Source organism: Nuphar pumila, chromosome 7 (genome assembly GCF_984573655.1).
Source record: "Nuphar pumila chromosome 7, dmNupPumi1.hap1.1, whole genome shotgun sequence".
NCBI classification, from domain to species: Eukaryota; Viridiplantae; Streptophyta; class Magnoliopsida; order Nymphaeales; family Nymphaeaceae; genus Nuphar; species Nuphar pumila.
Genome location: NC_143255.1, coordinates 47357404 through 47374455, shown reverse-complemented (window position 1 = coordinate 47374455; position 17052 = coordinate 47357404). Strand labels below are relative to the sequence as shown.

The 17052-nt window shown below is 38.0% G+C and overlaps 1 protein-coding gene across 1 annotated transcript; it reads left to right on the top strand.

The window, feature by feature from the left end:
* The first annotated feature begins 5792 nt into the window (after positions 1-5792).
* Positions 5793-15062, top strand: LOC149832169 (protein neprosin-like). The gene is made up of 7 exons (XM_090013177.1): positions 5793-6023; positions 6245-6331; positions 6699-6926; positions 9361-9525; positions 10610-10663; positions 11596-11742; positions 14588-15062. Exons 1-7 carry the CDS (start codon positions 5793-5795, stop codon positions 14963-14965), a joined length of 1290 nt encoding a protein of 429 aa, XP_089869303.1. The 3' UTR covers positions 14966-15062.
* The last annotated feature ends 1990 nt before the right edge of the window (positions 15063-17052 follow it).

Genomic DNA, 17052 nt, shown 5'->3' with positions numbered 1-17052 from the left:
TAGGCTAAACATGCATCTATCAAAAATATACATCTCAAATTTGAAATATCTGTCATTAAAGAGAAAAATATAAGAAAAAATATACCTTTCAAATGGGCACATCCACCGATATTGCACAGGACCACCAACCCTTAGTTCATATGGCAAATGTATGATCAAATGTTCCATAACATCGAAAAATGTTGGCAGAAATATCTTCTCTAGCTGACAAATAGTAGTGACGACAGAATTATTGAGATTCTTTACCTCAGATACTATGACTTCTGATGCGCACAATGTTCTAAAAAATCTAGTAAACTCAGATAATACCTTCCATATAGGTTTGTCTAACATATCATGGAATGCTATGGGTATCAATCATTGCATAAAGATATGACAATCATGGCTCTTCAACCCATATAACTGTCCATCGTCGATCTTCACAGCCCGAGCAATGTTAGAGACGTATCCATCTGGAAATTTCAATTGTCTAAACCATTGACATACCTGCTTTATTTGATCAGGTTGAAGCATGTATCTTGCCTTTGGTTTCAGTACTTTGCCATTATACTCTTTGAGTTGCAATTCTGGTCTTTTACATATTACTTTTAAATTCATACGGGCCTTCGAATTATCCTTTGTTTTCCCTTTAACATTCATTACTGTATTGAACACATTATGAAACATATTTTTCTCCACATACATCACATCCAAATTATGTCATATCAATAAGGTCGGCCAATATGATAGTTCTCAAAATATAGATTTTTTATCAAATTATGATCCTTCTCAAATCCAAGAAAGGGCATCAGACTACGGGCATCTGTTAATACATCTGAAAAGTATCGCAATCTTCTTAAAAAATTTATGCCAGACAATCTTGTCGGTGGACCTTCCATTTCAGTTGTGCCTGCTCGAAACACATTCTTTTGTCTTCAGAATGGATGGTCGCTGAATAGAAATCGATGATGACGCTCAAACCAGCACGGCTTCCTTCCATGCATCAAACTAAATGATTTTGTGTCCTCCATGCAGTACGGACATGCCAACCTCCCATATGTGCTCCAACCAGATAACATACCATATACATGAAAGTCACTGATTGTCCATAGAACAGTGACCTTCATATTGAAATTTTGTTTTTTGTGGGCATCATACGTGATAACACTATCATCCCACAATACGTTTAGTTCATCAATCAATGGCCTTAAATATACATCAAGATTTTGGTCAGGTGAGGTCGGACCAGGGATCAATAGAGACAAGAAAAGATTCTGACACTTCATACACAAGCTTGGTGGAAGGTTGTATAGAGTTACAAATACTGACCAACATGAGTATGGAGTTGATCTATCCCCAAATGGATTAAATCCATCTGTACATAGACCGAGTCTAATATTTCTCACTTCTATTGCGAAGTTTTGATGAGTACGATCAAAGTGCTTCCAAGCTTCTGCGTCAACAGGATGCGTGATCTTGTCTTCATCATGTTGAACTTTATTTGCATGTCATCTCATGTGTTTAGCTATCCTTGAAGACATATACAACTGTTGCAATCTAGGGGTGATAGGAAAGTAGTGGAGCAACTTGTATGAAACTGCTTTTGATCTCGTGCTACCATTGCCTCTTGTCTTTGGCTTGAACCGAGAATGCCCACATGACAGGCATGATATGTTGTTTTCCTAATTCTTGAAATACAACATGCAGTGATTTGGACAAGCATCTATCTTTTGATACCCCATACCTAGAGCGTTGACCATAACCTTCGCACGATAAAAATTTTATGACAATTTCTCATCTTTGGGCAACATACTCTTCACTATCATGCTCAAACGGTCAAAACATAATTGACTCAAATTATACCCAGCCTTCAAATTCAGTAGTTGAAGAACTGCACACAAAATAGTTGACTCTCGCAACCATTCCAAAATAACTCATCAGCATCTCTAAGTAAATCATAAAATCTACTATCTGCATCGTTTGGTGATTCTTCATCTACTACAGTTGTTACATCACTAGGACCCATAGCAGAACCTAGTTCTATTCCCGCGACATCAAATATTAAATCCATATATGGATTATTGTGCTCCACATCCACCGGTGCATCAAAATTATTTCTAAATTCTTCACTATGAAAAGTCCAATTTTGATAATTACTCATAAAACCCTTCCTGTATAGGTGATGTCTAACGCCATGAGGTTCTACAAATCGATTGTTCTTATAAATCTTGCAGGAACACCTAATTTGATCTGTGGGATCCATTGTACTGACACTTGCCATTGCAAATTTAATAAAACTTGCAACACCATCCATATATTCATGCGATACCTCATTGTCAATTATCCTACGGTACATCCATTCATGGTTTGCAGTTATTTTGTCGTATGATGTTACGAATAATATCCTAACTAGTTAAAAGAGAATTATCAGAATGCTATGATAAAGCAAATATCAAATTTATCATGCAATATATGATGCATGCTATATATTTGATATATATATCATACTTACACACACATACACACATATATATATATAATATAAATATATAATGTCATAAAATCATAAGAACTATGATGCATGCATTGATAACTTAATATTTTCATGTGCAAACTATTCATAATACGATACATTCATTTGAAGCATGCTTTCATTATACAATTTCACATGAAAGTCATAATCAAATTGAAAGTAACTACATGCAAGCATGTATACAATTACATCAAACATTGCAATACATCCAAATCATTAATATAAAAAAAAAGTCAAACATGTACCTCCAGCAAACACACTTCAATATGCCGCTAACTACTACAATGCCTATCATAGAATCCGTACTCCAAAAATAAGAACACTTCTATTCACATACATTAAAATCGTGCTCAACATGATCTTCAAACTCCATCAAAGCAGTCCTAGATATCCACAACTAAGTGAGTGTGTGAATAGAAAAGTGTTGCATCTAATAAATTAAATAACATGTGATGTGCTTGCATCACTTACTCACCACGGGTATTTACCCGATTTGAATTATTTTTTACCGAAAATCCTTTATAAACACAATGCTCAGAGCTCCTTATATTTACTGAAAAACAGTAAAGCCTATTGAAAATCACACCAGAAACATAGTTGGATGCTATAAATAAAATAGGAAATCAAAACAGATTAAAACAAAACAAAACAAGCCTCTGTCGGCCCACAAAAGCCTAATCGACAGGGGCTTGGCCCCTGCCGGCCTGCATGAAAACACAAAGGTAGAGGGAGGAAAAGGCCCCCGCCTGCTGAAAAACAAAAAGGCAGGGGGCAGAGCCCCCCTGCTTGTCAGAAACACACAGAGGTAAGGGGGCTTCTCCCCTTGCCTGTCAAAAAAATCAGAGCGACAGGGGCCTCGACCCCTGCCTGATGGGAGGAGGCAAAGGTCCTCGCCTGCCGAAAAACAAAGAGGCATGGGGCAGAGCCCCCCCTGCCTGTCAGAAACACACAAAGGCAAGGGAGCTTCGCCCCTTGCCTGTCAAAAAACATGAGCGGCAGGGGCCGAGGCCCCTGTCGGGCCTCGACCTGCCTGTCGAAAATCCCGAACGGCAGGGCCGAAGCCCCCACCAGACGGGAAGAGGCAGTGCCTCGCTTTGCCTGCTGGAAAGACCCGAGCGATAGAGGCCGAGGCCCCTGCTTGACGAGAGGAGGAAAAGGGCCCCACTTGGCTGAAATCCTGAACGGCAGGGCAGAGGCCCTTGTCGGACTGGAGGAGCGAAGATGAAGAAGAAAAACACAGAGGGGGGGGGTCTCCATCTGAGGGGTCGCCGGACGGGGGATGCCGGTGGCGGTCAGAAAATATAGCGAAGAGAGAGAGAGCATACTTGCAGCGGGCCGGGGGGCAATTGGAGGTCGGTCGGAGGCCGACAGGAGGAGCGTCGGGCGACGACGGGAGGAGGGTCGGGGGGTGACGGGAGGCGGTTCGGGGAGGCGACGGGAGGCAGGCCGGTTGGGGGGGCGACAGGAGGTGGGTCGGGGGAAACGACAGGAGGAGGGTCGGGCGGTGACGGGAGGATGGTCGGGGGGTGACGGGAGGCGGGCTGGGGGAGCGATGTGAGGAGGAAACGGAAAATAGAAAGAAAGGAGAAAAAGTTAGGGATTTACGGGAAAATTAGCAACGGCTTAGCGACGGCCTATTTTTGTCGCTAAATCGTCGGTATTGGGCGATTACGTAACAGTGAAATAGTTATGTCGTTGATCTATCGCTAAGGTGCAAAGGATATGGCGACATAATAAATTTTATCGCTAATCTGTTGCTAATTAGCGACGGATTATCGATGGAATATTTTCCATCGCTAAAATCGTATATAACCGATATTTTAGCGATGAATATCTTTCTTTCGCTAATCCGTCGATACTTTGCGATGGGTTTTTTCTATCACAAAGGTCCGTCACTAATTAGGGTTTTTCTTGTAGTGTAATACAAATCATGGTACGAATTCAAAATTTTAAGGGTTTTTTTCTATAAAATCTGATTATAGGGATGTAATCTTATATACTTGATTTTAAAGGAGTATGCTCTAGGATCGTCTGGTTACCATACATAAGTAGTTTTCTTAAACCTTGAAAACCTAAAGAAATTTATGTAAATATTTAAGCCTCAAAAAACATATTTATTCAATAAAAAACATGATTGAAGTGTCAATTTCTAACTACGCCAATCACATCTGCAAGATCTAGTTTGTGAAAACACTAGATTGTACCTTCAAATGTATGTAGAAAATATTTATCACACACACACACACAGATATATATATATATATATATATATATATATATATATATATATATATATATATATATATATATAGGAAAATGAAAACCTACAAAATAGGCACTCTGCTACATGAAAAATGCTATTGGATTTTTGGTGTTTTTTTTTTATTTTGACCCCATAGATGTGTTCAGCATTATTGATTTACTAAAAATCAACACTTTCATCATGTATTTTTTGTAGAAAAAAAGTATTTAAAACCTCAAAATTAATAAAATTATAGGCCATTGATTTCTAAAACCTTATAAAACCTATCCATGCATAGGAATAGAATACTCCAGGAAGTGATTTCTATAAATACAAGCATATATGACATTTAAAATTTAAAAACAAACACCAAAAATCAAATAGGACGCTTTATTTAGCATATATGACATTTTTGTTGAAGGGCAAAATTAATGATGTTCCCTTGCTTTTAATACTCCAAACTACAATGAGCTATAGTTCCCGAGGGGAACATCTAGAAAAGTGAGAAAAATAAATTTTAACTAATCGCTCTCTCTCTCTCTCCAAGCCTGCACACGCACATTATAAAAGAACGGGAAAAAAATAGAACCCAGAAAGAAAAAGTCACCCTTCATTATTTCTAATATTTTTTTAATAAAATCTTTAAAGGTAAAGTTGCAGGATGCCATTTGGGCCTTGTAATTACACCATTTTCCCCGCCAGCCCACATGGGAAAAACCCCTAACACCCCCCCCCCCCCCCCACACACACACACACACCGATCCCTACACCTGTTTGTTTTTTTAACTCTGCTCGTGCTTGATCACTCTCTCTGTCCCCTCTTCCCCACTTCAGTCACTTGTTCTCTTCCCTTTCTCTCCCCACCCCACCCCCAATTTTTTTATACCCTTGGTTGTGGTGAAAAAGAATGAGTCGGAATCACATCAATGTGGCTCTTCTCCACCTTGGATGGACCTTCTTGGCCATCTTAATAATTATACAAGAGGACAACAGAAATGGTTGAAACAAGCCTTCACAGACTCTCAAAATCCTTCCAAAATGGATTCTAGCAACCTCAGAATCTCACCAACAACCTTCACCGTCTCTCTCATTTATCTACTTATCCTTGCCTGCGCCTGCCTTGCTTCGTCATCGTCGTCGTCTATCTTGCCTGATTCCGGCGTCCCCTCTGCAAACCGAACGTTCAATGCCAGTAAGGAATTGTGGAAGATAAGGAGGATCAGAGCTCACCTCAGGAAGATCAACAAACCTGCTGTGAAGACAATTCAGGCAACTTTTGATGCTTCTGCTGCTCTTTTTTCGAGTTTTTTTTTCACTTTCCGGTGTAGCGGAAAACCATTCTTTCTTGGTAGGTGGTACATTCTAATCCATGGCAGGATAACTCGAATTAATGAGAACAGATGCTTAGTCTGCCAATGGACTAAATATGGTGTACCCAATTGACTATTTTAGTACTTTACCTCTAACCATTTTACTTTATCTTGGTGCAGAGCCCAGATGGTGATCTGATTGACTGTGTCCTTTCTCATCTCCAACCAGCATTTGATCATCCAAAATTAAGGGGAGGAAGACCATTGGTACCATCACTCTCCTTTCACTTGCTTCTCCCTCTTGCTTTAAAATCTCAGTGTCATTATCATTGTTATGATGGTTGTTATTATTATTGTATTTCTAAATGAAATTAGGCAGACATGAAGTTAGACAGGCCTGTACCCGTCTGACAATTATGTGTAAATTTTAATAAAGTACTGGAAATTATAAAGAATTAGGTCTCATTGATTCATAAATTATGGGGGTGGGGTTACAACTAACAAGCAAAATCAAATGGTTATAAGTTGTGAGAGAGCACCTTAATGAGTGGTCTAATCATTCTTCAGTAGTCAAGTTCCCCCAAGAAAATCTTTGCAGTTGTTGAAGCTTCTGTTTTGTGTTTTCCAACTACAGGATCCTCCTGAGAGGCCTAAAGGGTACAGTAGTCCACCAGTCACCAACACAGAAAGCTTTCAATCATGGAATATGAACGGCGAGTCGTGTCCGGAGGGAACGGTGCCCATCAGAAGGGTTACTGAAGCAGACATACTGAGGGCTAGTTCCGTTGCCGGTTTCGGAAGGAAGGCCAGGACATCAGCAATGAGGGTGGTTCGCCGAGACACATCCAGCAGCACTCATGAGGTTCGTTATTTTGTGTAGTTAGATTTTTTATAGCTTTTCTTTTTTTTCTAATTTTTTGTAGTTAGTTTTAGTCAGAATATGAAGCATTTTGATGAAGGCAGTAAGACGATAGATAAGGGCTGTTATATTCATAAATATCGATTGTTTTATTGCTTCTTTTAAAAAACACGGTATTTTTCAAAATGTCACCGACTTTGAAAACTTAAGGTCAAAACAAGAAACAAGAAACGTTTTGATGAAAAACAGTGAGACATTTGTTTAAAGGGCTACGTGACAGATATCGGAGATTTTATCACTACCTTTAAAAAACGCTATTTTCAAAATATCACCAGTTTTGAAAATTCATGCATTATCGTGATACGAATGCAATAAAAGCAAAACCTTGTCTGTTTTTTACTTTTTAGAATTATATATTTTTACTTTGTTACGTCTACCTATATTTCTTGAGTTTTCTTCTGAAAAAAAAAATAATTTATTAGGGGATTTTCCTTGCAAACATTTTCCTAAGAATGTCATGTGTGACACTGGTTGACTATTTTGACGATTCGTTGAGGGTGGTATTTTTGGAGTGCAGTAATTCTGCATTTCTTGGTTTATTTTGTAAATTTCGTAATGGGAAACTGCATTTAGCATGATTCTTATCATGGGGCGTGCATGTTTTCATGAAAAATCATATGGTTTGGGCTAATATTTAGCTACAATATTGGGATTGAGAAAATCTTTATGGACTTGAAAATAGAATAGATAGGAGGATACGACCCTTAACAGTAATTGAAAAGGAACAGCTTGGGTGATTCTGGAATGATAAAGTGCCTCTGTTCAGGCACATTTAGACCACTTTTTTGCTTTTTCTTCTCTGTTAACGCATTGTTTCAGAGTTTCAAACTTCCCAACTGAGTCTGCAAAAGGTTTAGGGGGCAGATTGGTCATTTTAAAACATTAAAAAGGACCTTCATATATCCTTGCCTTTGTGGGAAATGTCATTCATCTGCCAGGTTGTTGAGTATTTTGCACCATTTGACTTGATTGAAAGACTTCTCATGTTCAGTAGAAATCTGTATCCTTCAAACAGCAATTTTCTCCTTATGGGATTAATTCTCATAGGCAGGTTAGTTTTTTTAACTATATGTTTATGGACTAAACAACCATTTTGAAAAATTAAATGGTACAATGCAAACAATTTCAGAAACAAAGAGGATGTGAGAATGTAAGATTCGCAGTTTTGATACAAAAATAAATTCTAGTAAAAATGAAGCCCTCTTTTTTCTTGAATGCTTTAATGAGTGTCTTTCTTGAGTTTGTACAACCTCCACTCCATGAGAAGGGACAGTCCTATGTGAATTGGCCCCACCTTGCTGCTCTAACAAGAAGGTGGGCCTCATAAGGCTGCATCTTTGAGATGAGAGACTGTCAACATAGTGGTACGTTTCCTCTGCAAAAGATATAAGGTCTCCTTTATGCTATCACAATATGAACCGTCCATCTTGAGATGGACATTTCACTGTAGATTGCATAACTGTGTGAAGTCTTTTACCAATGAACATGTTTACATGTTTTATGTACAGCCATTGTCCTATGTGGGCAAATCTAGTAGGGTTCTGCACAGGCTCTGCCCCACAAAAGCAGCAGCTGGGCCATTGGCCCTTGCTGATATAGATGATTTTGTACCATAACATTGTTGGTCCAACTGCCCAGCTTCTTAGTCCTGCTGATACACCACACTGGTCGGAAAATGGCAAGCGAGGTGCACCGCATATGTCGGAAAATGGCAAGAGAGGTAGCTGTGGCCATCTTTTTAGTTGTACTTACCCATGGTTAGCAGAAGCTTCTATACTTTAGAAGCTTGTTTCCTAGGGAGCTCGCTTAAGAAGCACAAGACCAGTGCTTGTTTCATGCTCGCACTAACTTTATGTAAAGTTCATTTCCCTCTGTATAAAATTGAATTTTCATTGATATTGAAAATACACTTTTCCAGTTGGAACAATTACTTTTTTAATTGTAAAACTTACATATGATGAGTATCTTGGGGGAAAATTCTTAAAGATATATTTCAGAAAAAATACAGGTTTTATCTGTTTTTTTATGTTACTTCTTACTCGTTCTGTTATCTCTTCTTCTTATACTTGAATACTTGTTGCTTCATGTGTTTTAGCATTTAATCGTCTCGCTACTTGCTTCATACTTCAGTCATCATACCTCGAACATACTTACATGCTGTTTTTTTTTTTGCTCGAGAAACCCTCGCCGAAAACGGGTCACTTAATAACTCTGCACTTTTTTATCCTGTTGATTACCATCATTGGGCTGGTGGGTGCATGAATGCACCCTGTTGGGTCATCTAAGTTTGGGCACATATACTGTTGATGTAAATTGTGATTACCGTTAACTATCACTTTTATTATGGCCTGATTTAATTTTGAGTGTTGGGCTACAGCATGCAGTGGGCTTTGTGTCTGGGGAGCAATACTATGGAGCCAAGGCTGGCTTGAGCGTGTGGGCCCCTTATGTGAATAACCCCAATGAGTTCAGCCTATCACAGATGTGGGTTATCTCTGGTGCATTTGGAGAGGACCTCAACACTATTGAAGCTGGTTGGCAAGTTAGTATTTTTTTTTCTACGGGTCCCCTATCAAAGAGGATACACATTAATTTTAGTACTCTTTTCTACTAATCCATTTTAAAGATGATGTACATTCATTTATTAGATATGAGAAATTATTGGCTAACCCTTTCGGTTCCAAACCCCCCTAGTTGGAACTCTCGTGGGGGGTGTCTCTTTGACCAAATCTAACCCCATGGATGTGTTCAGCACAATGTTGTTAGTATAGGTATTGGCCAACGATTCAAGTGAATCAGCCAATACCAATACTCAAGTGAATCGTTTTGAATGGGGGAAAAAATAATTAAAATATATTACATGTCAGTCAGAGTGCGACACATGTTAAATTTATTAAAATAGTATTAAAAAATAATTTAAATATTTTTTACATTTACTAAAACCGATTAGGGAGGTGAAGCTTATCGATCCCTTAGAAAATATCTAACATACACATTGAAAAGACATGATTCAAGAGTTGATTTCTACTAAATCTAACATGTAGATCACATGCACTTAAATTCTTAAAACGACCAAGTTCATGTATCCATCATTTGTAACATCACATCCACTTTTTCTTTTCCTGTTTTTTATTTTTGTTTGGCTCTCATGTCTGTACTCTCATGCCAGAAATGCTGAAGTTCATGAACTTGGTCTCTGTTATACGATGGTAAATCTATTTCCTATTCTACCAAGATCCTAGAATTTCTTAGATTTTGAATTTCCCACAACTTTTACAACAGCAAAACTTTCAAGATATTCTCTATGTAAGGCATCAATGGGTTCCCATCATTGTCTCAAAATCTTCTTATTTTTCAACACATCTACAAGAGTAGGAAAATCATAAAATATAGGAAATTCAAGATTTAGGTGGCAACATACTGGTATTGAACACAGCAAAATTTAAGATTTAGCTGAAATGTTAAAGGGGGAGTTTTCTCCAAAGGGACTTGGATGCATTCTCTAGACTCTATAAACTATATGGGCTTTGAGTTATTTTTAGTATATGTGGGCATCAATGACGTTTTCTTCACTTCAGTTAATTCTTAGTTTTTAATAGTAATTTTTATGTTTGTTATCCATGCAGGTTAGTCCAGAGTTATACGGAGACGGTTGCCCTCGTTTTTTCACCTATTGGACGGTAAGTGTGGATGGAATTTTAAAAAAAATATAGCGCTGATTGGAAGGTTTCATAATTACTGTGGTTTTACTGAAATTATATGGTTAGAAATGTGACACTTGATCAATTTCTGAATGTTCCGTAACTAAACACTTTTCCATGAAAATGACAAAAGACGGAATATTTCAGAATAACCCAAAACTTTTAGGAAATAACGAAAACACGCACTTTTCTATTTATTCTTCTTCAGAATGACTCAGGATCAGGCTTTTTTTTTTTAAACGCAAGCTGGGATAGGCGGACCCCTACCAGTGATACAACTATACAGAAATGGCAGTGGACCGAGGCCGGGGTGGGGGACAAGATCTCCACCCCTGCCCCATCTCAAAATCAGGACCTCCATCCCCGCCTCCATCCGGCACAGATTTAGATTTTAACCACCATCCCCGTTTTATGTCCTCCATCCCCTGTCCATCCAAACGGGGCAAGGTGGAGCCCCGTTTCCCCTCGGTCCATTGCCATTCCTTGAAAAGACTAGGGACAGGGCGGGGCAGGGCAAGGCGGAAATTCAAACGGGGTGGGAGAAAGCGTAAGTTCATCCCCACACGGATTTTGATTTTAACCTTCATCCCTGTTTTATGTCCTCCATCCCCTGTTCAAATGGAGGGAGGTGGGGCAGGACAGAGAAAGCGTAAGTCCATCCTTGCCTCCAGTCTGGTATTTTAACCTTGGTCCTCGCCTTCATCCCTGTTTCATGTCCTCTCGTTGGGTTTTGAACTTGCAACCTCCCAACACAAGGTGACCTGCACTAGCTCCTACTCAAGATCAAGCTTATACTTGATCTTTTTTCTAGAGTAAAAATCACAAGGACAATCCCTTTTTCTTTTTCCTTCGTGGATGGGGTCCTTCTGATAATATGTAATGATGGGGGAGTGTTTGTGTAATTTTGACAGACTGACGCTTACCAGACAACTGGCTGCTACAACCTGCTCTGCTCTGGGTTCGTCCAGACCAACAATAGGGTCTCTATTGGTGCAGCCATCTCCCCCATCTCCCTCTACAATGAAAGGCAATTTGATATTCGTATCACGATTTGGAAGGTAAAAATTCTCTTTTTTCCCCCATTTATTTTTTCATATATTCTCATGTTCCTTCGTTCCCTTATTCATAAATCACTTCTTTTGTGCTTCCAAAATTTTCCTAGAAGCATTTTTTTTTTTAATTTTTACACGGAGAAACCACTCTCAGAATCAGAGACTTAGCCTTGCACTGACTCTGCTTGCCGTACTTATGGTCGCTGTCCTGGTAGCGTAAAACTTTGTGAGCTTACCCCTTGCCCCCAGCGAGTCGTCACGCTTCATCTTGTGCAACGGGCGACACCCATGAGATTACAAGACATATGAAAATATTTTGCTGCAAAAACACATGAAAATATATTTAAGTAAAAACACTGGCTTTTTATCTATTTAATTATTACTTCTTACATGGTTTTCTTACACTTCCTAAATGTTTTACACTTCCTACATTAGGGCATTTTTTGAACACTTGCTTTTCACTTCATGCACCCACTTACTCTACTAGATAGATGTCTTGGAATGTAGAATTCTCTTGGACTTCAATAGTGGTATTAAGGGGATATTGGATGCACTCAAAATCCAATAAGGTGGAATAGAATGGGACATTCCATTGCGGACCTATGATATTGCACTGTCACATTCTGTTCCAACTTGTAATACCCAAATTTGTTCCTGTTACATAACTGTCAGAATTATGGACAGCGGATTTACATTGGCATTTGAGGATCTATGCTGCCAAAGGGCAACTATGTGCAAGAAATCCTAGATATTTGTTGTCCTCCAACGAATCCATCAGCATCACAGTGACGGAAGTTTAAAAATGGAAAAGTGACGTCAATCTTTATTTGATGAATTTTTTTTCACATTTTTATTGACACAATATTGGGAAAACCCAATTAAAAAATAAAAAGAAATATTTGTAAAGAAAAAGTATAAATAAAATTAAGTTGTGATGATATTTTAACGTTTTAAATGACTAAGAAAATATCATAACTTTTTTGCATTTTTTTCAAATGCCCCTATTTGTCACTGTGATCCGCACAAACAACTTGCACCAAATCTAAGAAGCTGTACACTTTAGGTTAGAATGTTGATTCTGGTGTATGTCTCAAAATCACACAGGCAGTTGGTGGCTCTAAGGGGGACGGTCCACTAGGGATGGCAGTGGACCGGGGGAAACGGGCCCCACCCCGCCTAGCCCCATTTTGACCATGGAGGGAGGACATGAAACGATGATGAAGGTTAAAATCAAAACTCGTACGGTAATGAAGATGGGGATGGACTTACTCTTTCGCCCAGCCTACCCCACCTCGCCATGCCTCGTTCCTAATCCTTCTTTAAGAATGACAATGGACCGAGGAGAAACGGAACCTCACCCCGTTTGGACCGGGGATGGAGGACATGAAACGGAGATGGAGGTTAAAATTCAAACTTGTGCAGGGATGGAGGTCCAGATTTTGAGACGGGTCCATCCCCTGCCCCAGCCCCGATCCACTGCCATCCCTATTGTCCGCCCACTAAAACCTTTGTCCTATCTTTCAAAATCTCTATGTTATATATGTAAATCTAAGTGTAATGATGTGATTTGAAAACATGTGAATAAACTCTTGGATCAAACTTTTTTTTATTTGTAGGGAAAAATTTATAATAGAAAATTTTAAAAAAAATTATCCTTTTAAAATCATACCTAACCATTCCAAAAACCCAGCACTGTCTTGGTGTCAGCCCAGTTATTCAACATGTAAGCGAGTAATTAATAAAAATGGCATTGAGCGCAAAGAATAAGTACGGATTTGTAGACAGGAGCATTTCTAACCATGAAAATCACATTCATATGATTAGTTTTGCCAAAAAAAAAAATATTTCACAGAGATTTTGAAGGAAAGTACAGAGGGGTGGACCATCCCATGGATCTAACTGCATCTTGTAGCGTAGCTAGTAGTGAAGTAATATGGGTGTCTTGCCCATAAGTTATAGGACTCATAACAAGAAGTTCTAGGACAAACAAAGCACTATGCGGGGCTTACTATTTCTTATGAAATCAATGTACTTGCTGAAATGACATGAAGAGTCTCAGTGGATAACAACTAGAAAACACATAACTAGAATAATTAGGTTTTTCTCGTCAGTTCATCAGAAAATTTAACAAACCCCTACTCTACGAGGAAAATGATTCCCCAATTAGTTTAAGCTTGCTAAGAAAGTTACCATTGTCCAAACAGTCTCTCTTCTGAACACTCCAATTTAGGTTGATTCTTGATCACATGGACTCTAAAGTATGTCACAGGGACAAGCCATTTAGGTGGCGCATCCTTGGTGGCATGAACGGACACCTGAACATGGACATTGGACATTGGACACGTACAAATAATATTTTGATATTGTTTTATTATTTTTAAAGTTTTAATGATTTTATTTCAATAAAATATATTTTTAACATTAAAATATCAAAAAAATAAATTTCATTGATTAAAAAATTAAAACAAATTTGTATCCTGGTGTCCTATTTTTTCAAAAAAAAAAAATTAAACTTGTGAATCAAACCGTATTGTGTCCCCGTGTACGTGTCTTTATGACATATACTCTAGTTGAATTCATACATGTAATTTTTTTTTTAAATTAATACATATAATTTCATTAACAATAGTAGTTAAATGAATTCTTTTCATGCTATACTTTTGAGCAAGTTCATCAACGATAATAAAGGTTATCTTATTAATGATATCGACAGTAATGATAACAATGGTGACCTTGATGCAGACCTGCCAACTAGGCTGAATGTGCTAATTATGTATATGATGTCAAAAAATAAACCAATTTGAGATTACCTAACAATTAAAATTAATCACCATAATTTTAATGTTTTCAGGATCCAAAACGTGGAAGTTGGTGGTTGGAATTTGGATCCGGATTGTTGGTTGGATATTGGCCATCGGTACTGTTCAGCCACCTTGCAGATCATGCTAGCATGGTGCAATTTGGTGGTGAAATTATCAACACTAGACCTTATGGCATTCATACAAATACTCAAATGGGAAGTGGCCATTTTCCATGGGAAGGGTTTGGAAAATCAGGATATTTCCGGAATTTGCAGGTGGTTGATTGGGACAACAGTTTGATTCCCCCAAACAATCTTCGGATTGTGGCTGATCATCCCGATTGCTACGCTATCCAAGGAGGGAATAATAGGGTTTGGGGGAGTTATTTCTACTATGGGGGCCCTGGGAGAAATGTGAGATGTCCATGACCCAAAAAGAGGAAGTTGCCTTCTAATTTTTAAATGGGTCCTTGGGTATTGGGTTTCTTTGTAAGGTGTAAGGTTACCCATTGGCCATAGCCATTTTTCTTCTTCTTTTTATTTTTATTTTTATTTTTCTAACATGTGATTGATTGATTTTATAACATTTATGTAAATTTGAGAAAGAAAATTAGTGAAATACATCATGCCTTTGTGTTGTGTCTCATTTGAACATTGTGTGAAAAATAAAGCTATTCTTATTTTTTATAATAAAAAAAATAAGTTTTTTTTTAAGTAACTGCGATGGTATTTGACACCTCCAGTTCCACATTTCACTTCCCACCTACATGAGGTGGTAGTTGCCAAATGCGACACCGGTGCCTACTACTCCGTCTACCTTTCCAATGCTCTTCCAGCTGCATTCCAAACAGCTGCACAAGTGAAAGTGGTAAATCCCTAGCTGAACCGTTCTACTTATCCCAAACCCGTGTGACAAATGTGGCGAGATTTATGAAAATCTTGCGATAATATTGCGAGAAATTGCCTGAAAGTTTAAAACGGCGATTTCTCGCATGATTTACAAAAATATCGTGAGATTTATAAAAAAAAACATAAATAGCGTGATTTGAACATGATATTTATGTTTTAAACGGCTATTTATCGCAAAAAAAATCATGCATTTTTATTTTAAATAATTTGTATTAATATTTTCTTATAAAAATTATTTTATATATTTTTTAAATTAAATTTTTTATTGCAAAGATTTTGCCAAAAAAATGAGTGATTTATAGATTTTTTTCAATTTCTGGCAAGTTTTTAAAAAAGGAGAAATTGCCGATAAAAACGTTTGTCACTATGTCCCAAACAACCATGTGGATTTGCTAAACCCATAAATTTTGGTGATTCCGCAACTGCATCCTTAGCTACCACCGACTGGAAGATTCCAAACCGGGCCTAAATGGATTCAGATATCTATTGAATTCATATATATATATATATATATATATATATTGGATTGATAGCAAAAAATTAAAACCATATTATAATCGAATATGGTTTTAAATACACCTAAACCGAATTAAATTCGGTCATGTATCATATAAAATCCGAATCGTTGACATCCCTACTACAGACCCTACGTCGGTTTCCCGTGTAAATAAAAAACAAAAAATGTATAACAATGAAAATGAGGTGCTCGCTCTTGTCACTCCCAAGAAAACCTAATTTAGTTGAGACAATGAGGACAAATAGCCCATGCTTCGTAACTAGGCATGTCAACGGGCCTGGTTTACCCGGACCAAACCCTATAGGGTCGGGGTATAGGGTCTGGGTATGGTGACAAATAAGAAGACCCAGGTCGGGATCCGAAGGTCCAAGGTATAGTTTATGAAATTTTATATTAGACCCGAACCCAACCCAAATTCTGATTAAGACCCACAATTTTTCAATGTAAAAATGATAAAAACATATTATTTTATTGGGTATGGTTCGGGTCTGGTTCTTGTAGTTCTTATCGGATCCAGGTATTGTTTCTTTTATAATAAACCTGATTAGACTCGGGTCTGGACCTGATACCATACCTGAAAATCTGGTCCAAATATGATTCCACCTGAATCCGAACCAAACCCGACCCGTTGGCATCCCTATTAGACTCTCCTTACTAACCATACCAAAACTGAACATTTTTTTGTTCAGTTTGAACCAATGTTGTCAGTATCATCTCGGACCCTGAATTGATTTTCAAATCGTATTGAGGGAATCAGGCGATTCCGATTCAAGTCTGAATCGTTTTAAATCACCCAACTTTTAACCAAAGACAGGTGTCAAAAACTATTTTTAAGATTTATTTGAAAATTAACCGGTTCAGGTCTGATTCGTATTGATTTTATGCTGATACGATACAAACCGGCAGATTCAGACCTATTCGCAATGACACTGGAAATTTTGGTTTGAACAGTTTTCGATGATTAATGAATAACCAATGTTGTCAGTATCGGTCCGAATCGGCCGATTCATATCATATTGGCCGAAAATCAATAGGATACTAACCTGAATCGGCTAATTTTTAATAAAAGTAAAAAATACTTAAAATTAAA